General features: G+C 51.4%; 1 protein-coding gene across 2 annotated transcripts in view; it reads left to right on the top strand.

Annotated features, from left to right (window-relative positions):
* Smyd2 (SET and MYND domain containing 2) overlaps positions 1-18,478 on the top strand; it is a 44,124-nt gene extending 25,646 nt beyond the window's left edge. The window contains exons 4-13 of one of the 2 annotated variants that reach the window (XM_031338572.1): positions 1,691-1,751; positions 2,477-2,601; positions 7,485-7,552; positions 10,026-10,128; positions 12,246-12,356; positions 13,593-13,713; positions 14,594-14,768; positions 16,622-16,730; positions 17,582-17,777; positions 18,105-18,478. In XM_031338572.1, coding sequence (XP_031194432.1) covers positions 1,691-1,751; positions 2,477-2,601; positions 7,485-7,552; positions 10,026-10,128; positions 12,246-12,356; positions 13,593-13,713; positions 14,594-14,768; positions 16,622-16,730; positions 17,582-17,777; positions 18,105-18,157 — 1,122 coding nt within the window. In that variant the 3' untranslated portion in view covers positions 18,158-18,478. The remainder of the gene's footprint in view (positions 1-1,690; positions 1,752-2,476; positions 2,602-7,484; positions 7,553-10,025; positions 10,129-12,245; positions 12,357-13,592; positions 13,714-14,593; positions 14,769-16,621; positions 16,731-17,581; positions 17,778-18,104) is intronic. The other variant, XM_031338580.1, reaches the window with a different exon arrangement.
* The last annotated feature ends 6,483 nt before the right edge of the window (positions 18,479-24,961 follow it).

The following is a 24,961-nucleotide window of genomic DNA, read 5'->3' as shown; positions in this document are numbered from 1 at the left end:
TGGAGGGCAGAGGTCTGTGTCCAGTGTGCCCTGGGTCCCGAGGTCTGTGGAGGGCAGAGGTCTGTGTCAGTGTGCCCTGGCAGCGAGGCATCTGAGCTGCAGATTGGTTTGAAAGCTTCACTTCATCCACCTCTGGCTCTCTCGTCCCTTCCAGCTCCCATCCCCTCTTCCAGTCTGCTGCTGCTGTTCTAACCTGAGTATGATTGTAACGATCGGCGTGTGCTTGTCCCCAGATCAAGTTTAGGATCCTGAATGTGTAAACAGCAGTAGAACATTCTAGAACTCTGAGGTCATCTTCCCACTGCGTTCGGATGGGGTCCGGTGACTAAAAAGACCGTCTCTGAGGAAGTGGAGCAGGAGTTGCCTGCAGAGAGGAGGGTGTTTTGTTGGTTTTGTCTGGAGAAGGCCAGCTGCCCATTCCTAAATGACAGTTCTCTGTGAATTCATGGTCGCTGGCGGACCGAGGAACAGGGGTCAACATGACTGGTGCAGTCTGGGGTAACCGGTCCTTCAGATTGTGTCGAGCCCCGCCCATTGGGAGACCCGTCTCTTCCCCTGCCTTCCCAGCGTCTCTGGCAGTGCTCTGTTGGGGATTCAGAAGCAACGTGTGTGCTGCCTGGCCACACCTGTGTAGGATGACTTCTTACAGAAGTGTCATGTGTGCTGCCTGGCCACACCTGTGTAGGATGACTTCTTACAGAAGTGTCATGTATGCTGCCTGGCCACACCTGTGTAGGATGACTTCTTACAGAAGTGTGCCTTGCGAATGGAAGATGCCCACTCTGGCTTTGGCTCCCGGGCGAGCAGTCTGAGAGCTAGGGTGACTTTACAGGTTCCCTTCAGTTTCCGTTACGATCACCACTAATCAACTGTTCAGTAGAAAGGTACCTGGCCATCTTTTCATCCCCGTAGGAATAGGTAATTAAAAAAAAAAAAAACCCAGACCATTTGTATTCCAGGAGCCTGCAAAGGGTTAGTGAGACTACCAGAGGGAAGCTTAACGCGTTAAGGAGGGAGGTGAGGGCGCCTGCTAGACCAGCCAGCCACCTGTAGCCCCAAATTGAATGGCCAGATTACAAAGCCCAGGCCTCCGGCCAGCTCCTGAGCTCTGCGTTTGAACTCTTGTCAACACCAAGTTTATTCATGTTCTCAAAGCCTCGTGGGCTCACTATTGTTACCTCCTCTTAGGGTGTCTAGAACAAAGACAGCGTGCGTTTCAAGTGAGGCTCAGCTTGCAGATACAACCCTGAGTGTTCCTTTTGAAATGTGGAATTTGAGATCATTTTAGCCTATGCTTAAAGAAAGCGGGAAATGGATGGGGTTTCATTTTGTTCCTCTTTAGAAGGAGAAGTAATAAATAGTATGGCTTGTCCGTAGACTCAACCCTTTCAAGTCACGACCCTTGAAAAGTTGTTTTCTGGCCCAGTTCTTTTCTGCAGTGAGCATTTCTGAGCCTACTGTGTGCGCGCAGTGTGTCGGGGTGTTAGGGTACAGTGTACCCTTTCAAAAGATTTTAAAATAAGCCCTTTGGGTCTGGAGGTCAGACAGACTCAGCACCAAGTGTGGACTCTTCGGGTAGACTTCTTCCTTGAACGTGGTTGTGCTGTCTTCATGTGGACGTAACCAGGAAAGTGCTGTGTCTGACCCCGGGCATTGACATTCCTCTCTGATTTTTGTCTCCGATGACTAGAAAATCCACCCAGAGAGGACACCTTCAGAGAAGCTGCTGGCTGTGAGGGAGTTCGAGTCACGTAAGTATTTCCCTGACGGGCGAGCTTTTACCTCAGTCACGGGTTTACTGTGCATCCAGTGGTATTGAGGGCTGAAGTAACTTGCTCTCAGTAAGGATGGTAATTCTCAAAACCAAAAGCTCTCAGCCTTGTTTCTCCCGAGTGTACAAGTCTATGAGGACATGGGGGGGGGTGGGAATCACGAGGCAGTCCTCTCGGGCCCCGGCATGCCGGATTTCCAGTCCCAGCATCTCTGCAGTTGAGGGAATAGCGGGAATCTGTGCGTGCACGTGTGCATGTGTGTCCATGAGCGTGTGCAGGTGTCCATGCACCCACGTACAGGTTTGTATGGAAGCCAGAGGACAACCTTGGTCATGACAGTTTACCAGCCAAACTTTCCTCAGCCCTGTCGAGATGGCCTTCCCAAAAGGCATTAAGTCAGAGCTGTCCAGCTCCTTGACTGGGACCCAGATCCCAGGGGCCTAAACTGAGGGACATTGAGGCCGGATGTCATTTACACTTAGTTGCATCTTTCTTACCTCACGGTGGCTCATGGTTGGTTGGCATGTCACTCATAAGTGACATGTGATTGATGGAAGAAGAGACGGTTTGTCAGTTACACCCAAGTCATGGGGACATGATGCTGGACATGATGCTCCCCCCCCCCCCCCCCCCAGCACACATGCACACTTTATAACAGGAGAGACCCAGGGCCTCTGTGGTAACGACTTGTCTCCCGCCCGCAGATCTGGACAAGCTAGATAATGAGAAGAAAGACCTCATCCAGAGTGACATCGAGGCTCTCCATCAGTTCTACTCCAAGCACCTGGAATTCCCTGACCACAGCAGTCTCGTGGTGCTCTTCGCCCAGGTATGGGTGCCAGCCCCCGGGAAGACCTCCCACAGCAACCCATGAGGGCATCTGCCTGCCAGTGCCCTGGGCAAGTGACCACAGCACAGCCCCAGGGCTCACCGGCTCAGGCCAATGAGAGACCTTTTCTCAAAAATCAAGGTAGACTAGGCCAGAGAGGTGGCTCAGAGGTTAACAGCATTGGTTGCCTTATGAGGACCTGGGTTCGGTTTCCAGCACCCGTGTGTTGGCTCACAGTCATCTGTAACTCCAGTTCTGGGAAAGCTAGGCCCTCTTCTGACCCCAACAGGTACCAGGCACGCATTGTGCATTCATACAGGCATTCATATACGTAAAATAAAACAAAAAACATGGGCAGCGGCTGAGAAACAACCCCCAAGGTCGTCCTCGGTCCTTCCTGCCACCACACATGAAAACACACCCCACGGAGACACACACTTACATACCACATGGTAAAAACACACTAAGCATTATTAGACACAAAAGGAAGAGTGAGTCTTCACTCAGTTGAGCTCCAGCGAGGTCCACTTCTAATGGTTCGGTGGATTATCCACAGACCTCGTGTTTAAGTCGGGTCATCTCAACCACGATTATCATAATCAGAAGCTACCCCTTGTCATGGAGTCATGGCTTCCAGTTACACACATTCAGGTGGAAGCCGATCATAGTCTTCCTCGCTCCCACACCTGTGTTTGCACCACACTCGCCCCAGCATCTGTTCCTTATTGTCTGGCTCACTGCTGTGATGAGAGACTCAACAAGCAACTTAGAAAGGAGTTTATTCCGGCTCATGATTTGAGCGTACAGTCCACAGTGGAAAGGTGGGTGGCCGGGGCTAGAGAGGGCATCAGGGGCTCTTCATTCAGTCCGGCTCCTGCCCATGTCATGATGCCATACACATTGGGGTTAAACTTTCCCTCTTTGGTTAACCTAACTAAGGCACCCCTCAGACATGCCCCGAGGCTTGTTTCCGGAGCAAATCTAGATGCTATCAATATTAATCATCAAGATACCCAAGGGTAATGGGTGTGGGTGAGGCCAGAGAGGGCTCTTGGGGCCTGGATATATGGGAGGTTCTCCTCGTCGAGGCATGCTTACATGAGAAAGTAAAGTTTGTCACAAGCCATCAGAAAGCAGACCTTCCTTAACAGTGTGACTCTTGCTGCCGGGTCCCCCGTGGTAATGTGCTTGGCTCACAGGGCTCACTGGAGAGACTGCACGTTCACATCAAAGCCAAGAGCTTGTGTGGAAAAATGAAGGGAGCCATTTGTGTGCCTGAGAGAACACACATACAGGTATATGTATGTGTGTGTGGGTATAGGCATACCTACACATAACTAGGTAATGTATTCCCTATAACCCTTATGTTGATTAAATTTTAGCATCTGTTCCAAAACTGTTGGTGCACACATTCATGCTTCATTTCTGATTTTCTTTTCATAGGACCTCATATAGCTCAGGCTAGAATCAGACTATGTAGCCAAGGATGGGCACTGAGCTCTGACTCTCCTGCCTCCGCTTCCCCAATTCAGGAATTATTGGCAAGCACCGACATCTCCGATTTCTTCTTCTACCTAACTAATGTCGTGATGTCTAAGATGTTTTTTCTGTAGCTAGAGCACACATTCCTACAAACTGTTTGTTAGGCAGATGCCCAAAAGGAAGCACATCTTCTCCGAGCTATTTTATGGGCCTGAGAGAATCACCAGGATTTCCCTCCCTAGTCTCTGGTCCCCATCAACACACCCTTCTCCACATCCTTGGCCAAGAACAATGGCATAGCTGTCTGGCACATCTGGTCATACTTTGTGACAGGTACCTTATTTTTAACAAATGGTCAAGGCTATCAGAAAAAGGGGAGGGGGCTCATGTTAATTAGTCAGTGTCATCCAAAACCACAGTGTAGTTTGAGAGTATATACCCAATTTACAGCAGAGCCACTGTGGCATGTTTGAAAAGTCACCTCTTACAGTGAATAGTCCTACTGTGGGAAACAGGGCTTCCTGTATTCTGGGCAAACACTCCATCCACTGAGCCACATCCAAAACTCCCCCTGGTCCCATATGCTCCTTGTGTGGATTTCAGGAGGAAATTCAGTACCCCTGAAGAAAATGATAAAGCAAAAAAAAAGAGGTGTGGCCCAGCCCCACCTTACCCTCTGACCCTGCCTTGGCCCGCAGCTCTGTGTGTGTGTGTGTGTGTGTGTGTGTGTGTGTGTGTGTGTGAGTGTGTACACTCGCACACACTTACTCACACACACACACACTCACACACACTCACACACACACACTCACACACACACACACACTGTCCTACCCCTGACCCTTTGACACCGCTCTGGGGGCTCCTGTAGAGTTGTAGCAGCTGGAGCTGAAGGTGACTGCAGGCCTCTGCTCTGCGTTTTAATCACTCTAAACCTGTGTGTGGCTGAGAAGTATATTTTTGGTGCGCAGCCTACATCTAGTTTAAATGCTAATTATGAGAATAGCTTTAGCAAGGCACTTACGCCTGATTTGACTGGAAAAAAAAAAAGACCGTAGCCCATGCATCTTTCTTAATGTGCAAGTCCCCCCTTCTTCTCTAGGGATAGATCGGAAGGGAGGGAAGGCTGGCAGGAAAATCACCATGCAGTTTGGCTCAAACGCCATCACCGAGTCTCCGAAAGGAAGAGCGATGACACTCAGGCGCACAGGAGAAGGTGCACGCACACTCCCACACAATAAGGGGAGGGACGGAAGGGTGAAGCCACTGATGTCATCGTACCCCCGGTGTGTGGGGGCCGATGGAGCAGGCTGATCCAGCCAGTGTGCCCCCCCAGGGGATTGGAGTAGGCAATACAGCCAGGGCCGCCACAGCGGAAGGGCTGCAGATGAGTGGATCAAGGGCTCCATTCCCAAAGGCCAGGGAGCCCACTGACCGTCCCTCCATCTGTCTTGATATTTCTTCTTCATCTCCCTTTCACTTAGCGGGCATTTATGGTCAGCCGTTGTGGGCACCACACTGAGGCAGCCATCTAGGAGGGGAGCCATTGTGGGCACCACACTGAGGCAGCCATCTAGGAGGGGAGCCGTTGTGGGCACCACACTGAGGCAGCCATCTAGGAGGGGAGCCGTTGTGGGTACCACACTGAGGCAGCCATCTAGGAGGGGAGCCATTGTGGGCACCACACTGAGGCAGCCATCTAGGAGGGATATGCCATTTTGCTTAGTGCGGAGCCAGTGATGCCTAAGAATGGAGTTCTTGCTCAAAGAGATTTTGCTGAATGAAAGAAAATTCTAATTGATTGTACCTAATGTGGGTTGGCAGCCATTGGTTAAAGTACCAAGCATGCACTTGGTCAGGATGTTTGGAATTAGCATGAAGAGATAGCCCATGCAGAGTCTGTTGCTTAGGAATCCCTGGTCCCTGAGATTGATTTGTGAGCCTGTAGCACCTACCTCCTATTTCTTTTTCCTCCTCCTTCCCCTCCTCCTGTGCCTCCCCCTCTTCTTCCTTTTTCTTCCTCTTCCTTCTTGCCTCAAGTACAGCAAGTAAAATTTTGGCTTTCACAGTGGTAAGCGCCAAGATTCCTAAACGTTTCCAATAACACATTAGCTTTATGTGAAATCGCCACATTCACAGTTAATAGATGCAGCTATCTTGAGAAACGGTGAGGCTAGCCGGTGATTGCTTAGCAAGTAAAGCCCTTGCCACACAAGTGTAAGGACCCAAGTTCAGATCTCAGGGCCCCCATACAGCCAGCTGTAGCCATGAGCACCAGTCCACCCCAGCAGTGGTCCTTTGGCAATAGGAGAGGTAGAGAAGGAACACCCAGAAGCTTGCAAGCCAGCAAGCCTGTTTCTGCTTCAGCCGGCAGGAGACCCCGTCTCAGATGAGGTGGGAGATGAGAATTGATGCCTGAGGTTGTCCTTGAACCTACACACATGCAGATGCGTGGGTGCGTGCGTGCACATACATACATACATGCACACACACAAGTACACACATGTATGCACACACACTTATGCACACATGAACACAGGCATGCCCACGTACATTCGCAAACACAAGCACACATGGACACAAGTGCATACACCACCTCAGCTCTGGCATAGAAAAATTTTTAAGAGGAGCAAGCCTAGTGTCTGGTGTGCAGAAGCCACCCTTTGTCACAGTGCCCCGCCTGGCTCCCTCAATGCCACTCATGTCTCCCATCCTTGAACTCAGCCATGTGCACCTGGGAGCCCCGGTTTCCATAGTTGTAAGGTAGGCTGCTGAACTCACACTAGCAAGACGCTGTATCCAATACTCACTGGAGGAAAATTCTGAGCTGTGGCAGTGTCTCCAGGTGCAGGAGGAAGTGGGGTCTCTGAGAAGTAGAGGGACCAAGTCACACTGTGCACACCTCCTCTGGCACAGGGTCGCAGCCATCTCTCTCTCTCTGTCTGTCTCTGTCTGTCTGTCTCTCTCTCTCTCTCCCTCTCTCTCTCTCTCTCTCTCTCTCTCTCTCACACACACACACACACACACACACACACACACACACTGCACACACACACACCCCTGTGCTCTCACTGGAGCTCTTCCCACAGGGCGGCCTGACTTCCTGACACACAGACAAGACTTCAGTCCCGTAAGCCCCATCACAGGACCCCAGTGTCCCCACACCGATCCGCAACTCTGAGCACACAGAGTTTGACCCCAGCATGTCTGCTTCTCTTTGTTGACACTCTAAGATGTAAATTTGGACAGAGGATGCCACGGCCACAGGAACACCTTCAACACCACAAAGCCGGAATGCCTTTGATCACTTGGTGAGGGCTGAGCTGAAGAAATGATGTGCAGTGGGGGTGGGGGATCTGTAACTGGAACTTTCTCTCTCCCCGCCCCCTGTTTCGCTGCAGGTGAACTGTAATGGCTTCACCATTGAAGATGAAGAGCTCTCTCATTTGGGATCGGCGATATTTCCTGAGTAGGTTGAGACTGACTTCGTTTCCCTTTGTACTTATTTAACACTAATTTGATTTTTTACATAACCCACCTGACTGTGTGTGGCAGACATGAAACTCCAAGTGAATTAAGACAGCTTTTTAATCTGTCAGATTTCAAAATATTTCCCCTCCACTTAAGGATCCGGAGGTGGCAGTTAGCAGAGCGGTGGCGGAGACATCCCGCCAGGCCCAGAGCTGTTGTTAAGAAGTACGCAGAGAAGCCTGTGGCTTGCTGGGAAGCATGCTCTCTGTGGGCCTGTGGCTCTGGAGAGCTTGTTTCTTATGCTCAAAGCGAGACATTAATTGCACACGCAAGGATTAACCGTGGTTTAGGTAGAGAGTGTATGAACTCCTGCCCATCTGCCTGTTTTGGAAAATACCAACGGAAAGTGGCGGAGTTGGGCTGAGATAGTAAACTGGAGAAGGTTTTCAAGCCATTATTGGGCGTTTCCCCCTCTTGACTTCAGGAATATCCGGATAATTCCCAAAAGACCAGCTAGATCGTGTGGAAATGCCAGAACAGTTGGTCCCTAGTTCACAGGAGGGGCCAGGGAAGCCTTTGTTCATCCTGAACAGATCCACACCGCCATTCCACTATACGGAGGGTGGGAGTGCTTAGGGTTCTGCCGAAGTCCCCTGGGGATCCCTGCTGCTCCTCCCCTGCCAGCTCCGTGCACCAGTTCCAGGTGTGTGTCTGCTGCTGGGCTGCGGGCCTCAGAGGAGTCACAGGGACAGGGACCTGAGTGAGCAGACCCTGACTTGGGCAGCTTTCTCCAGAGAGAAAAGCCTTAGGCCAAGGCGAGGTCCGCTGCAGGCAGAACCGTGGAGAGGACCAGAGTGCCTCTTGGCAGAGATTCTCTTAGACTTTGGGGAAGAGAACAGAGAAAAGGACAGGCATTGGCTCTATGAAAACAGCCCAGACGGCCATTGAATTCTGCACTGTGGCCTGTTTATGAGTGTCTGAGGAGATCAGAATTTAAGGCCTCGCTGTGTCCCATGGCAGCCAGAAATGACAACCATGGATCCCGAGTTGCTTGCCTGTTTGTTTTAGCAGCGTCCCCACCACCTCTGTTCAGAGAGTCAGCCTAGCACTTTGCCAAGATGGGTCTAGAAACCTGCTATCGATGGCTTTCCACCTTTGGGAGCTTTGCCGAGCGGACATCCCGGCTCCTGATGCCCTGTGCATCCCTGTAGGAATCTAAGTAGGCTGTAGTATAGGGCAGAGATGTCCCTCCCCAAGAACAAGGCCAAGAACCTGTTACCTGTTCATGCCAGGTGTAAAGCTAGTCACCCACTCTGCTCAGGCCTCTAGCGGGCAGGGGAGAGGAGTGTCACTCGCCTCCAAGACACTCCATGATGGGGCAGTGACCTTCAGTGGTCCTCAGACCCTTTTGCTCTTTTTGAATCCTGGGTCAAGTAAGAGAAGGGTTCTGGTCTCTCATGGGTCCAAGCAGTGCTGGCCCTCTCACTGGTGACATGGGCAGGCATGCCCATGAGAGCGTAAGCCCCGGTTTCTGGACATTTTTAATTGGGGAAAAAAATCCTTTGGGACTGAAATCACATCAATGTGTGATTTCAAAGGCAGCATCTGTAAGATCAAGCACTTTCCCCTGTAGTTTAGAAATTTCTGTTCTCAGAACTTTGACCTTGAAATAATCAGAAAGCTCAAAGCATCTCACCTAGGCGAGTCTCTCTCCTGTCACTGTACCTAAAAAGCAGACAGCAGCGGGAGCAGCCATGTCCCAATTTCCCAGATTTGGAGATTGAGGTGCTTCTCTGGGGGCCTGGGGGGTGGGGGGATCACAGCCCATCCTCCCTCAAGCAGATGGCACTTCTCAACATCTGAAGGGAATGTTTGAGAAATGATCCGCTTAGACAAAAAGCCAGCCCCTTTGTCTTGCACCTGTGTGTACATGGGGGCAGCCAGCTGCAGGCATTGTCATGTGAGTCTGTCTATCCAGACGGAATACTTAGGGTAGTTGCTATTCGTTTATACTTGGAGAACAGATTTCATGTGAGGATTCCATACTTGAGCATTGTGAAAAGAGTGATGTGTCAGACATCAGAGCCGAGGATGTTGGTCGCTTAGGTAGAGTGCTCGCCTAGCGCGTATAGAGCCCTGGGTTTGGGCCCCAGGACTGCAAAAATTGGATGTAGTGACACATTGGAGGACCAAGCCTTCAAGGTCTCGGAGTGAATTTATAGTGAATTCTTAGACCAGTCAGGGCTACTGGAGACCCTGTCTCAAAAAACAAAACAAAATGAAAAGGCTAGGTATTGTTCTGAATGCTCAGTGAACACGCCCTTAGGATAAGTTGAGCTGGCTGTCTATATACTTTCAACCGTCCTACGTAGGCTCAGTTCCTCTCACTCATCAAACAGGTAAGCAGTGAGTCACAGCGGCAGCCAGCCCACCGCATTCAGACAACTTGAGTTTTCTCTTTTGATTGGCAGTGTTGCATTGATGAATCACAGCTGCTGCCCGAATGTCATTGTGACCTACAAAGGGACCCTGGCAGAAGTCAGAGCTGTACAGGAGATCCACCCGGGAGACGAGGTGAGAGTACAGCTAAACTGTATGTCCCTGGGCCTTCCCTGGGTTATTTTACCAGATTTGGGACCTGGCTTGATGCCCCTTACAGAATATACATGGGTGCCGGCCAGATAGAAACAAGAAATGTATTTGAATTAAAATCTTTTTGTTTTTTAAATTCATTGTTTTAGTTTGTGTCTGAATGCTTCACCCGCATGCTTGTGTGTGCACGCCTGTTTGAACCTCTAGATCTGAGGGTTACAGCACCAGGTGGGTGCTGGGAATCCAACCTGGGTCCTCTGCAAGAACAAATGCTCTTAACTTCTGAGCTCTCTGTCCAGCCTCCTGCAGTGAAGTTCTCATCTAAGATTTCACAGACAGTTGGCTAATTAGTTCTTTCCTGTCCGGTAACACTCCACACAGCTCTAAAACATGGCTGCCTGTGTTCGTTACTGTTCTTGTGGTGGTGATAAAATGCCCAACAAAAGCAGCAGGTCCGAGAACGGTCTCGCTCTGTGGTAGAGTCCTGTGCAGTGTCACGGGCAGTCAGTATCAACTATCACAGCACTGGAACAAATAGCCCTCAGGAGCTGAGGAGGCGCAGCCTAGGAAGCCTGCCTTCCCGGCTCTCTTAGAGGTGGCCAGTCACGTGCTCAGATCAGGAAGCAGAGGCGCTCTGAGGCAGGAGGCTCCATTAGCTTCCCTCCCTTCTGTAGAGGAGGTAGAGAGAACCACACCCCCTGTTCCCACGTCTCTCTCTGTTGCTGTGTGTGGTTCTGCTTTCTGGGTTGAGTTTTGAACCTGCAATGCTATTTCGAAGGACGTGTCTGAGTACTTAAAACTTAAAGTAGAATTCTCAGTGCCAAGGGTTGAAAGCTGTGGTTTCTCTGGAAGGTTTTAGCAGTTCACGGCTGGCACTCAAGCATCCTTCCACCCAGCATGAGGTGGGGATCCAGCCTGGAGCCAGGACTGAAATGGCTGGCCTGGCTCTAGACTACCTAGAGAGGCAAATGACCTGTCTTCCTGCATAGCCTGTTTGAGCCTTGAATGGTGCGGCTGGGGTGGCCTTTGTCGCCATCTTCTGGAGGCTCCTGTTGGTTGCATTGTGTACCTGTCCTGTCCGGGATCCTGTGTTGCCGGGAAGGATTGGCTGGTATTTCTCTTTTCTTCGCTGGCATACAACCCCGATTGTTCATGTAACCTCAGTTTAGTCCTTCCCGGGCTATTTGCCCTCGGAGAGGGAGGAGCCAATCCCTCTACGTTCCTGGCATTAGATGGAGCCGACGTATGCTCCGGGCCTGCTCCTTGAGTCAGGAGATACTTGCTATCACAGCATCTAGCCCTGTGCTGGTGTCTCCGACTGCCTGGCAGGCCCATAGACCCTGCCACACTGGTGACTTTCAGACAGTGCCTGGTTGTGTGGGATGCAGGTATCACTGCTGTCCCCACGAATAGACGACGGGTACTGCCTAACCGGCCACATGTGTCCAAGGATAGCTATGAAATCTCTCTAGCACAAACTCGTAAACGTATTTAAAATATTACGAAGTCTTTGTAATTTAAAAAAAATTTGGATTGTATGCTTCTCAAGTATATAAATAACAGCATCATATTGCATTATCAAAATGTCGTGCATACCCAGAAGAGCTGGTACTTCAGGTCTCTGCTCCAGACCCTTCTGTAAAAGGCAAAGCCAGAGAATAAAGGGACCCAGAGGGACTGCTTCCATGTTCCTTGGCCTGCAGGGTCACAGCTGCTGCTGTGCCTCCTGGAAGCCATGTGTGGCATATGGCCCCAGAGCCACTCAGAGCTGCCCAGCCCTTGCTCAACTGTGTGATATCAGGAGGAAGGGTGAGCAGACCAGAGTGCGTAAGGCCTTGTACTCCCCTGTGTGTGCCCAGCCTTGGCCTGATCTGTGGTGAGGGGAGGTGAAGGATCCTTCTTCCTCCGAGTTGCCATGTAGGGACTGATCATATAGAACTTCTGGTCACCACACAGCCTGTCAGCCAGAGTAAGCAGTGTGACCATCAGTGGTGGCTCTGCTGGGCCTGTTGCCTCTCTCCCACATCAGAAGTTGGCAAAGCCACACAAGCGGTAGGAACCGCACTCCCTACGCAGACCTCTGGCCTCTCACCCCCTAGGTGTTCACCAGCTATATCGATCTGCTGTATCCAACAGAAGACAGGAACGACCGGCTAAGAGACTCGTATTTCTTTACCTGTGAGTGCCGGGAGTGTACAACCAAGGACAAGGTCAGTTCACTGATGGGGCAGTGGAGGGTCCCTGCTCTGAGGCTTCCCCAGCCTCCGCTGACCTCTCTCTGCACACAGTGGGTATTTTGACCCTCTTAACCCACGTGGCAAAGACAGGCAGAGGGAATCCAGGTAGACAAGGCCCTGGTATGCAGGTGGGAGAAGGCCCTGCTGGATTCCTGTTTCTTAGAAAGTGACCTGGGCTGTGCAGGTGGCCTCAGCAAAGCGCTGCCCGGAAGGAACCTGAATTCAGACTCCACAGCCCATGCAAAAAAGACAGATGAGATGAAAGAAACTGGCGAGGGGGAGGTACCGTGGGAGCCTGCTCGTGGGGCCCAGGCCACTGAGATACCCTGTCTCAAAAAGCAAGGTGGGGGTGAGGCGATGCGGGTGTGTGTGTGTGCATATCTCCTGTGCCCATATAAAAGGGCACGTGTCGCTCTGTGTGCCTGTAATCACAGTGATAGGCGGAGGGGGTGGTGTGTAGGGGGTGTAGAGGGAAGATTGTTGGGGTTTGGGGCTTACTGGTTACCAGTGTAGCTTCAGGTTCTGTGAAAGGTGAGTAAGAGAACGGGGCACGTGTTATCCTCCTCTGCCCGGCTTGTTTGTGCCAAAGCATGCCCCTGACACACACGCACACAAAACCAAGGTTGATGGCACCCGAGGACTGAGGAATGACACCTCAAGTCGACCTCCACATAGGTAGGCATGTACATGCGCGCGCGCGCGCGCGCGCGCACACACACACACACACACACACACACACACACACACACAGTGCTTCCCAAAGAGATAGGGGGAGAGGAATCTGGGAATTGGGCTCCGGCTTTTTGAACTTGTCACCAGGTTCTACATGGTACACACTGTTGGTTTTCACTGCTCTGTCCTGACGGACAGACAGGCAAACACAGACGTGGACCCACAGACAACACAGTTGGGATCCTGCCTAGGGAAGACTGTCAGAACATTCTTTATAAAGAGGGAACAGAGTGCAGGGTTCCCTCTCCATCCAGAACCTCTGCGTCCGTGGGAACACAGGAGCGATTTGAGCAGTTCCCCCTGGAGGTCTGCGTCTGTGGGAACACAGGAGCGATTTGAGCAGTTCCCCCTGGAGGTCTGCGCCTGTCGGAACTCAGGGCCGATTTGAGCAGTTAGGTCTGTGTCTGTGGGAACACAGGAGAGATTTGAGCAGTTCCCCCTGGAGGGGACGTCTCACACTGTGGATGTCCCCCTCAGGACAAAGCCAAGGTGGAAATCCGGAAGCTCAGCAGCCCACCACAGGCAGAAGCCGTCAGAGACATGGTCAGATACGCTCGCAATGTCATCGAGGAGTTCCGGAGGGCCAAGCACTACAAATATAACCTTTCCGTGTGTCCTGTCTGGGACACACCACCGTGTCTCACTGGCAGGGTACGGTGGGAAGCTGGGGAGAGAGGGGAGAAGTAAAGTTTGGGGAGGAAGATGGTCTCCTATGGGTGCGGCAGATGGCCCACAGCAGGGTGTCGGCTCTGCCCCCAGGCACTGTCCTGACTAGACTGTGGTGGTCAGGAGTGCCGTAGTGGAAGGCTTCCTCCTGGAGCAGCCGCCTTGTTGAAGTTTTAGTACAGGTAGGCACAGTGCTAAGAGCCTTGCTCACTCCGGCCCATCCACGGCACAGACTAGTGGCTACCACGCCCATGAGGAAAGAGTTTCTTAGATACACAGCCACTTCTCAGGGACACTGTTGGTGGTGGCAGGACGAGGGTTTGTTTTGAAGGCGTGGCCCAGGCTGTTAGTGAAGGCCTTCTCTAGCCCAGGCAAGCTTTGAACCTGAATTCCTTCCTCGGCCTCCTGAACGGCCAGGGTGGCAGCCTGCACTCCGAGGCCCATGATGTAAGAAACCTTTTGAGAGCCTTGGCTAGGGTTGCTCTCTGCACTTGGAAGACGTTTCTGTGCGGGCATGGCTTCCTAACATGAGGTACTGGGTGTCTCAGGCTCCCAGCCTGGATGAGGATTTGAACTTAGCAGAAATGAAGGACTCCATCCTCATTATTGGTCTGTGCTGATGCCAGCGTCTGCAGGGCCAAGAGGGTCTCTCTTTGCGTTTCCTTAGTTTGTTTCTTCAAGGGAATTTTGATTCCCTTTACTTCTGTCTTCCGGTCTGTACTTTATCCTGGAGGTAAGGGAGGCGGGAGGGGACGAGGTGGCCCTGCCTGCCCCTGCCTGGGATGCCGCCTGTTTCCTTGACGCTTCAGCACCCCCCAGTGAGCTGCTGGAGATCTGCGAGCTCAGCCAGGAGAAGATGAGCTCCGTGTTTGAGGACAGCAATGTGTACATGTTGCACATGATGTACCAGGCCATGGGCGTCTGCCTGTACACGCAGGACTGGGAAGGAGCCCTGAAATACGGGCAGAAGATCATCAAGCCGTACAGGTGAGTGTCAGTGTCTGAGGAACGGAACTGGGTGCCTCAGGGTGAGCGCCGCGGCTGTCCTCTGCCCCGAGCTGGAAGAGTCGTGTCTAGGATAAGTGCTGCTGCTTAGTGCACACATCCGAATGTAGGTCCAGAGCTTCTCCCCCACTGAGCTGGGCTCCTCCGCCCTCCCAAGGAGCTCCCTCGCAAGGCAGAGTGTCACAGGTTACCCACAGAAGTCCAGACAGGCTAGGGTCGGAGAGCCAGCATCCGTGCCCACCTGCCTCTTGTGCTAAGTGGCACTTGTGACTTGGTGAGTGGAGGCAGAAGACAGGGGTGTCCCAACCTCTCCCACACACCATGCCCTTCTGCCTCTGCACACTGCAGTCCCAGCTGCATTTCACCGGTCTCTAAGAGATTAACGATCTGGCCATGGCTACTGGCGTCTCCTGCTCAGTCAAATAAAAGAAGATGAGATTCACATTTGAAGGAATAATGACTGAGCCGGAGAAGTGGACCATCCTAGCGGGTCACCAGAAGTCGATGTGGGAGGCAGGAAGCCACAGCACTGTCATCGCACGTGGCCAGCCACTCCCAGGCTGAGCCCCCCTCACCGCACCTTAGAGTTCCCCAAGGCCTGCACATTAGGGGGATGAACTATGGAACGGTGTGAGCATTAGGCTAGAAGTGCCCTCCCCCAGAACATGCCTGGTGATCCTGGTGGAACAGTGTAGGCATTAGGCTGGAAGTGCCCTCCCCCAGAACATGCCTGGTGATCCTGGTGTGTCCTAGAAGACTGGAAACTTGCTTGTGAGGTCAGCCCCACATCCCCTAATCTCTGCCATCGGCTTACCCGCTGTGCTCTAAATAGCCAGCAGGGGGAGCCAAAGAGGACGCTGGGTGTTCAAACCTGCTCCCGGAATGACTCAAGTTGGAGACCTCTGACCTTTCCCTGCTGGTACAGGCATGAGGAAGTTATCTGGTCTTAAACCTTCCTCTGAGAGAGGAACCCAGGCAGACAGCATCCCAGGCCTCCTTAGATTTGTGGGGAGGGTGGTCGGCGCTGCATGACCCAAGGCTTCCTGTAGGCAGCACGCCTCTCCTGTCTGGGAGGTCTGCTTTCAGTCTTTGGGACAAAGTGACAGCATAGACAGAATAGAGCACACTGGCCTGCAGGTTGCACATTTCCCACATTTGCACACTCACTCACCCACAAGCTGTCTCCTGGGCTCTGGGCTCTGTTCCCAGGGAAATGGGCCACTCTTGAACAGACCTGAGTTTAAACCACAGAGAAAACCTGAACTGGACACAAGGTTCTGCCTGGCAGCAGAGCAGAATGAGAGCGAGAGCAAGACAGACAGACAGACCAAGAAATCAGAGGACACACGGTTCTGCCTGGCAGCAGAGCAGAGTGAGAGCGAGAGCAAGACAGACAGACAGACCGAGAAATCAGAGGACTCAGGGTTTAGCAGACAGTTAGGTTCACTTAGATACTGTGTGAGTGTGCACATGTATGAGCACATGCATGTCCTGTCTGTCTGTCTGGGGGGAGGGGCTCTTTGCTGTCTGTGTGAAAGCAGCATTTGCTTTGACATTCACCTGGTGCCTTGGTCTGAGTACAGCTGAAACAGAGGAGTCTGGGTGAGGACTGAAGTTGTGTTGATGCAGCTTCGCGGTAAGATTTCCCCAACAGCTTTGATGCAGCTTCACCCGGAAAGAAACGGCGGGACGTTCACTCGCGATGCCCCTGGTGGTGCGCACTAGTCCACCTCACACGCTGCTGGGCACCCGGCAGGCCCTGGGAAAGCCCAGCTGCCATAGAGAGCCCGGCAGACGCTGGTGTGGTGACCTGCCGTCTATCCCTTCCCTTCCAGTAAGCACTATCCCATGTACTCCCTCAACGTGGCCTCCATGTGGCTGAAACTGGGAAGACTGTACATGGGCCTGGAGAACAGGGCTGCCGGAGAGAAAGCCCTTAAGAAGGTACCCTGGGGGCTTGCGGCTGGGCGTCCAAGCAGTCAGATCTGCTTCTCAAGTGCCCCTGTGCCCTGGGAGGCCAGTGGCTGCAGAAGCTGAGGGTGACTCTCTGTAGATTTCCCTCTGGCCGTGTCCTTCTGGGGGGGTGCTTTCAGCAGGTGGAGGGGGTACACGATGGTGGGTCTTACACTTGGTCTAACCCAGGCCCTTCTGGAGAGGAGTGCACATAGCAAGAGGGCTGAGCTAGGATTGCTCTGAAGAGCTCTACTCTCTGCTTGCCTGCCTCTTAGGACTGAGAGTCCGATAGATAATCTAAAACCAAAGGGCTGGATCTGGAGAGTCACTCTGTGTGACTGAGGAAATTCTAAAGTGGACTTAACCACGGTCTCCGTTCATCAAAGCCAGTCATAGATGGGCTCCTTTTAATAGTATTGAGATAGCCTTTCCGGATGGGGACAGCTTCAGCGGGTTACCTGAGGAGTCCAGGGTACATGGTGGTCCTTCATCTAGGACCTTTGACGCTGGAAGCTTTAACCTCACTAGCCATGCTGGGACTGAGACACCTGTGCGGAAGGTGCAGGGCCCCCAGGTGTTTACCATCTAGTGCGAGGGCATGCTCACATGCAGGTGTGCTTATAAATATGGAAGCTAGAAGATGACTCCCATGGTCGGCAGGCTCTCTCGCTGACCCGCAGGTCACGGATTAGGTCAGGCCAGTCTGTCGTTGAGCTCCAAGGACCCCCCCCCCCCTTGCTGGGGTCGCAAGCGCGTGCCACTGTGCTCAGCTCCCTTACACGGGAGCGGGGCTAGGACCTTGGTCTGTGCTTGAGACAGAGCTTTTTGAACTGTCACCCCAGCCTGCTGTGTCGGGAGCCCGTTATGGAGACCGAGTCACCCTCCTGAGATATGGAATCTCCTCGGTGTTAACAGGACAGCGTGACTTCAGAGTTTCGCTTTGTATAAATAAATACTGCAGCCGCAGACTAGCCCAGTCCCCACATTTCCCAAAGCGTCTATGGAGATTGGAGACTCAGGGCCCCGCTAGGATAAAGTGTGAGTAGTGTGGTTTCCCGTTGATGTCACATCTGTTTTCTCAGTGACGCGAGGGAAGAGTGCCTAGGTCGGCCACCATTGCAAAGCCCCATGGTGTCTAAAATGTCCAGAACAGCAGGTTCCTAGCGAGCACGTGGTGACGTGAGTCATCCACTGCAGGGTGAGAAGGAGCCTGTGAGAGGTGGTCTGCCCGCTGTGCTCTGAAGCACTGGCAGGCAGCATGCACCCCTTCCCGGGTGGGTGCTGCGGGGCAGGACTGTGGGACAGGCAGCGGGGATGTCAGATGTTGGTGGGCTCATCCGCCCCATGCCCTTTGCTCTGCCCTAGGCCATTGCCATCATGGAAGTAGCTCACGGCAAGGACCATCCGTACATCTCTGAAATCAAGCGGGAAATTGAGAGCCACTGACGCTGCATCCCAGCTTTCCGTCAGAAACCTCACAGGACTTGAATATTTCCAACCTCACGGGTCACCCCAGCCTTCTGCAAAGCCTTGCCGCGCTGCGTTTCAGGTTCATGCTCAGCTCTGACCTTAAATTCATTTCCAGTGCTTGCCTTTTCTCTAAGGGCCATGGCATGATTTCACATAATATATATTTTTGGGCAGATTGAGCTTTGAAAAATGCAACAATTTTCCCTCTGTGCCTGTTGGAATGCTCTGCAGAGCTGACCAAGGAGAGAATAAAAACACCAGTCCTTGAAGCCTTGGTTTCCGGATGTCTATGAGGATGTTGTGGGTAGGGGCGGGGCTTCTCCATCAGTGGGTAGGAGCGGGGCTTCTCCATCAGTGGGTAGGGGCGGGGCTTCTCCATCAGTCCTTGAAGCCTTGGTTTCCCGATGTCTATGAGGATGTTGTGGGTAGGGGCGGGGCTTCTCCATCAGTGGGTAGGGGCGGGGCTTCTCCATCAGTGGGTAGGGGCGGGGCTTCTCCATCAGTGGGTAGGGGCGGGGCTTCTCCATCAGTGGGTAGGGGCGGGGCTTCTCCATCAGTGGGTAGGGGCGGGGGCTTCTCCATCAGTCCTTGAGCTCTGTTCTCTGCCCGGGAGTGGGTTAGTCATCTGCTGTCTGCATTTATTGTCAGAGCACAGTGACTGGAGGAAGAGAGCAGGCAGGAGGGAAGGTGCAGGGAGGGGTGTTTGGCCTGGGTGCACCTCCCTGGCACTGGACTTGACCTCTTCCAGGCTTCCCCTTGGCACGTTCTGGAGATGGCTTGGCTGAGGCTTATCTTCCTGACACCTCCCCTCTCTTCCATGGACTATTCCCTGTGTAGTTCTCTCCTGGAAAGGCTCCAGGGTAAGCTTGAAAAGGAAAAAAATTTCCTTACCAACCATGTGTTGTGAACAAACACTGGTCTCTGCTCCCCACGCCTGCAGGAACCCAGCTCCTTCCAGTCTGGCAGGCTGGACAGCAGCAGCCTGGAGCTGTTCCTTAGCAGTCACTTAGCTGAGGAGTCCACGGCCCTCAAGGGCAGGGATGGTTCTCATAGGAAAGTCTGTATCCCAGAGAGGGACTTCCCCATGAGGTCCCAGCATACTTAAGCAGAGGGTCCCTCTGCTTGTTGATGTCACCATAAGGGAAGATCCCTCTGCTTGTCTATGATATCACAGTAATGAAGGGTCCCCTGCTTGTCTGTGATGTCACTGTAATGGAGGGTCCCCTGCTTGTCTGTGATGTCACTATGATAGAGGGTCCCTTGCTTGTCTGTGATGTCATAGTAATGGAGGGTCCCCTGCTTGTCTGTGATGTCACCATAATGGAGGGTCCCCTGCTAGTCTGTGATGTCACAGTAATGGAGGGTCCCCTGCTTGTCTGTGATGTCACCATGACTGACTGACCATAGACAAGTATGCTTCCCCTTCTCCTACATATGGTCATCTCTCAGTTTACTGCACACACTCGGGTGCAGCTGGCAGACTATTTTCTCCTGCTGGGTACAGTCGCTCACTGAGCACCCCCTGTATACAGAACACTGTATACTTCTCCAGTGCATGACTGAGACAGCCCCATTCTTCATGTTGAGGCCCAGTGTTTAAGCATGCTGAGTTAGTAGATATGCTACTACTGAGCCTCGCACAAGCTTAGGGCACCATCTTTATAATTTACAAAGATTTCAGCTTCTCGGGAAATTAAAAGAGTGTGCCCCACCCTAGCAGCGAAGCCACTGTCAAGGGCACTTCTAAGATCTGTCTGCCTACCCCACGCACACCAAGGCAAACAAAGGCAGGTCCTGGCACGGTTTTGTGAGCTGCTTTTCTGGCTTGTCAGTGGGACAGTGGGACAGTGGGCAGCTTTTCTGCACGTAGCAATTGTTCTCATTCTTTGCAGTGCTAGAGTGCAGCTGTCCTGATTCCCTCAGGATGAATATTCATGGTACATGGTGTTACCTGGTTCTTTCCTGAGACAGGGCTCTCTGTGGGGGGAAAAGGGGATCTCATGGAGCATTGGCCTGGAACAAAAGCAGCGTCTTACCATCTCCCTCCTCAGACTTAGCACTTTCATTCAGCAAAGTCCAAGGGTTTTGGAGCTGTGTACCAGGAACAAGAGACCCAGTGTGCTTACGCATGAGTCTGTGCGCGCGCGCACACACACACACACACACACACACACACACACACACAGTTTTCTAGGATCCTACACTGGCCATTGCCTGGTTTTGCCCATGTCCTTGGAGACTTTCAACCTGAAGTGTACTAAGGTGTTGGTCTGTACTGGTGAAAATACCTGCACCCCACGCTTTTATTACACATGGGGAGAGGCAGATTGTTTTCTATCTTTAAATGGAGAAAACGGCTTTTTCGCCTATGGCTGCGATCTACCCGGGATTGTTTAATGTATTTAGTTTAGTTTCTGTTGCTGTGATAAAATACCTAGACAAAAAGCAACTTGCTGGTGGGAGGGGAGAGCTGGAAATGGATTACTAGATGTCCCACTCTACAGAGTGATTCCCCAGTTGCTCATAATGTCTTCACATCATCTCAGACCCATGCCAGTCTTCAAGACACTAAGAATTCTATTTGTGGGCTGGAGAGATGCCTCAGCGGTTAAGAGCACTGACTGCTTTTCCAGAGGTCCTGAGTTCAATTCCCAGCAACCACACCGTGGCTCACAACCATCCGTAATGGAATCCGATGCCCTCTTCTAGTGTGTCTGAAGACAGTGACCATGTACAAATAAGACAAACAAATTAATCTTTAAAGAAAAGCAACTTAGGGGAAAAGGATTTACAGAGGGATGAAGACTCAGAGAAGACTTGGCGGTAGGCAAGAAAGGCAGTGTCAGGAGCAAGAGACTGGCTGGTCATGTCATATGCACCCAGGACAGGGAGAACTGCACATGAGGCCCACACAGCCCCACAGTCATACTTCCTCCAGCAAGGCTTGACCTAAGGGTTCCATTACCTCACAAACAGTGCCAGCAGAGGCCAGAAGAGAATATCTGTTGGATCCCCTGGGGCTGGCGTCACAGGCAGCTTACAGCTGCCTGAGGTGGACACTCATAACCAAACCCATCCTCTGGAAGAGCAGAGCGCACTCTTAAGGAGCCTTCTCTCCAGTGCCCACCCCCAGTAACGCTCAGGCCTTTAGGGCTGGTTACTTTCTCCCTCACACCCAGGGAGCTGCCAGGGGCTTTTCTGGGTCCTTGTCACAGCTAGTGACACGGAGGATTGGTACACTCAGATATGGCATCACAGACATGGCAGGTTCACTAATTTGCCAAGATTTTTGCCTACAAAGGGTTTTCTCGCTCATACACTCTCCTCAATTCCTAGATTTTGTTTTGTACAGCTAAAGAAATAAAATGTAAGCTCACAAACCCACTCATTGGTTCCCGCTTTTCCTCACTTTAACACATGGTTCTCTGTGTGTACCTTTGGTTTGAGCTTCTTTATAATTTTATTTTTCTTCTCAAGCTGGAAAGATGGTTCTGTGGTTAAGGATGAGTGCTGCTCTTGCAAAGGACTTGGGTTTGGTTCCAGCATCCCTGTTGGGCAGCCCACAACCACCAAGAACTATAGGTCCAGGGATCTGATTGCCCTCTTCTGGCTGCATCAAGCACTGCACTTGTGTGCATATACCCAGACAGACACACAAGCACACATAATGAAAAATAAATACCTAAAAGTTTTTTCTTCTTGCTCTGTTAATATTCTCTTTGGAGACAAACAAGTGTGTACTTTAGCATTTCTTAACTTTTATGTATATGAGTTTTGTCTGCATGAACGTATGTGAGCGGCTTGCACGTACTGCCCAAGGAGGCCAAAAGAGGTTATTGAATCCCCTGAAACTATAGTCACAGACTGTTGCAAGTGACCATATGGGAGCTAGAACTCAACACAGGGCCTCTACAAGAGCTGCCAGTGCTTGTAACTACTGAGCCACATCTCAGGCCTTTGGCTGGCAGTTTAATTTCTCAAGTGTATATGAAAATTGTTTTTTTAATCCGCAGAAGAAAACAAATTGGGCTTACTCGCTGTCACACAGACAAACCTTTCTCTCTACCCTGACTCACTGATCGCAGTTTTCAATGACCTATTTTGTGCTGCATCTTTTAAAAACATTCCATAGCTTTTATTTCAGGAATCACAACTGTCCTATTGACAAAGTCACCATAAAAATAGAAATATTTTCATGTTTGCTGAAATGAACATCTCCTCTTGCCCCTGAGCATCTTTTAGTATTCCTACCCAGAGGGGAGGAGGGCGGGGGTTGTGAAAGGTTTACTGTTGGAAGTTGTCACCACTGGCCGCTGCTCATCAAAGATGCACAGCTTCCTCCCTCTTCACAAGAACTTGCTGGCTACCTGCCATGGCGTGGCGGAAGGAACCAGGAAGGGAGGCTTCCTGCAGGTCCTCTCTGAATGTGTGGAAAGGAGCCATCCTAGCATTTGCTTCTTGTGTGTCTCCTCTGGAATGGAGACATGAGGAACTGCAAACAAAACCTGCATCAAGACCAGGTGGTCGTGCAAGGGTTAAAAAAAAAAAAGCCCAGATGAAAATAACATCCGAAGAAAATCAAGACAGGTTTTCCTAGAGGTCTTTGCCTAGAAAACCCATCTTAAAGTAAGAGAAACAATAAGGCTGGGACGATATAGCCCAGTCAGTAATGTGTTGGTCACACAAGCATGAGGCCCAGAACAGGGCTTGGTGGAGCATGTGTGTAATCACAGTGGCAGAGACAGGACTTGCTTGCTCAGCTTCCTCAGGCTTACCTGCATCAGAAGCCCAGGCCAATGGGAAACCCTGTTCAAAACAATGGGGAGGGTGGGGGTGGAGGGTGGGGGTAAGTGGTTCCTGAGGAATGATACTCAGAGTTGGCCTCTGGTCTCTACAGGCATGTACACACATGTGGAATGCACACCCACACATGTGCACCCACACAAGCATGCACATAACAGAGAGTAAGGGAAGCCAGTGTATTCAACCAGTGCAGGTGTGTCATGAAAAGACAGGTGTTTTCTCTCAAAACAAAACAAGGTTTATTGCATGTAGAAATCAATAGATGATGTCTTTTACCAAAAACAAAAGGGGTTAGAATAAAGATCTCACATTTGTAAAGGCACATAGGAGACATCGTACAGCAATGACAAGGACAGACACAACATCCTCTAGGACCAATATCTAAATAAGGCTTTTAGAGAGGGAACAGTGCAAAAGAATACTGTCGAGAGTCGGCACCCTACACCTCAGGGCTGTGTAAGAGGCTGGCGAGCTGAGGCTTCTCCTGACGCACAGCTCGTGGGCAGCACGCGGGGCTTTATTTAGGGCATTTAATATTGTCCACGTGATGGAGAGTCTCTGCCCAAGTACAGTCAACATGATCATTGGTAACTTGGGAAGGAATGTCCTCTTGTCCCCAGTCCTCAGGTTCAGTTTGCTACGAGAGAGGTTTGACAGCCATCTCTGCTGAGGAGCGAGCAACCGGGCACCGAGTCCCAACCTGGAATGCTTTTTTATTTTATTTTTTAAAACAGCTTACAACATAGTGGGTGCTAGCCCATGTCCATGCCAGCCCACAAAAGCCAACCACATCTGGCATAGCCATGATGGAGGTCTGAGGACTTCTGTGGACCGACCCAAGAACCCTAAAGAAAGCTGGTTTCTAAGCTGAGGGTGCGAGTGCCTAGGCATCATTTCAGAATAAAAACTAGTAAATATCAATTACTTTGAAGGAAACCAAAACTCACAAGATCTGACAGAAACAACCAAAAGCAAGCATCAAAATACTGAATGAAGGAGTGACTGACTAGCGAAGCAGAGGAGCCAGTTATTATGTAACAAAGTCACAAAAGGTTACAATTTCAATAGTCATCTGCATATGTAAGCTCCCCCAGGGAACCCTCGGCCAGGTCAGCCGACCACTGAGGAACAGGAGCCATACAGTGGAAATCATCTCTAAGGAAGTGTGAGCTTGTATCTAAAAGAATGTGGTTAAAGAATTTTAGGACTACCAATAGTGGCAAGGAACTTCAAAGGAGATTGCAATAAAACTTTATAGCCTCTGAGTCTAAATAAAATGGCTCCGAAGGGCAGTTTTCAGTTCAGTGCTGAAGGTATTTATTAGCCAACACTGCACTGAGGGAGGCTGGAGCCCCAAGGAAATGCCAAGGACTCCAAGCTTGAGCCACCTGGCTAGCTTGAGCCACCTGGCTACACTCGGCATTCCTGAGGGTTCAGTGTTGGGGTCCCACCCCAAGGCACCAAGGCACGGAAAACCCGATCAAAAATGCTTAGCTTCTCTCCTCTCGGTTTTCTACCCAAAAGAGTCAGTGTCTCTGAAGGAAAGGGGCGGGGGAGGGGAGATAAAAAAATCAGCAAGGCAGGAGGTTGGGTAGATTGCATGTCATGCATTAGTTATCAGTCACAGCTCTGAGGGGCTCCCTGGGAAGCCCTGAGGTGCACCTGTCCCACCAGCTGACCAGGGAGATAGAAACGAACAGTCCAACAAGCCAGAAATAGGTAGACTGCAGGTCACCACACCAGCGCTCTCCTCACCCAAAAGCCTGTTAGGGACACCTGGAAACAAACTGGAAGCCTGCTGCCACCATTTCTAGTCGCGCTAATATCCCTCCTTTCTTTCTTCTGGTACTGAGGGACAATGTTGCCCCTCAGGATGGCAAGCCTGATGGTGAGAGGCCTTCTACACAATTTATTTTGGACACTCACTTCCCAGATCCTATTCCCCCCCC

The sequence above is a fragment of the Mastomys coucha genome, unplaced genomic scaffold (assembly GCF_008632895.1).
Source record: "Mastomys coucha isolate ucsf_1 unplaced genomic scaffold, UCSF_Mcou_1 pScaffold1, whole genome shotgun sequence".
NCBI classification, from domain to species: domain Eukaryota; kingdom Metazoa; phylum Chordata; class Mammalia; order Rodentia; family Muridae; genus Mastomys; species Mastomys coucha.
The sequence above is the reverse complement of the archived record's forward strand: the minus strand, read 5'-3'. Positions and strand labels throughout refer to the sequence as shown.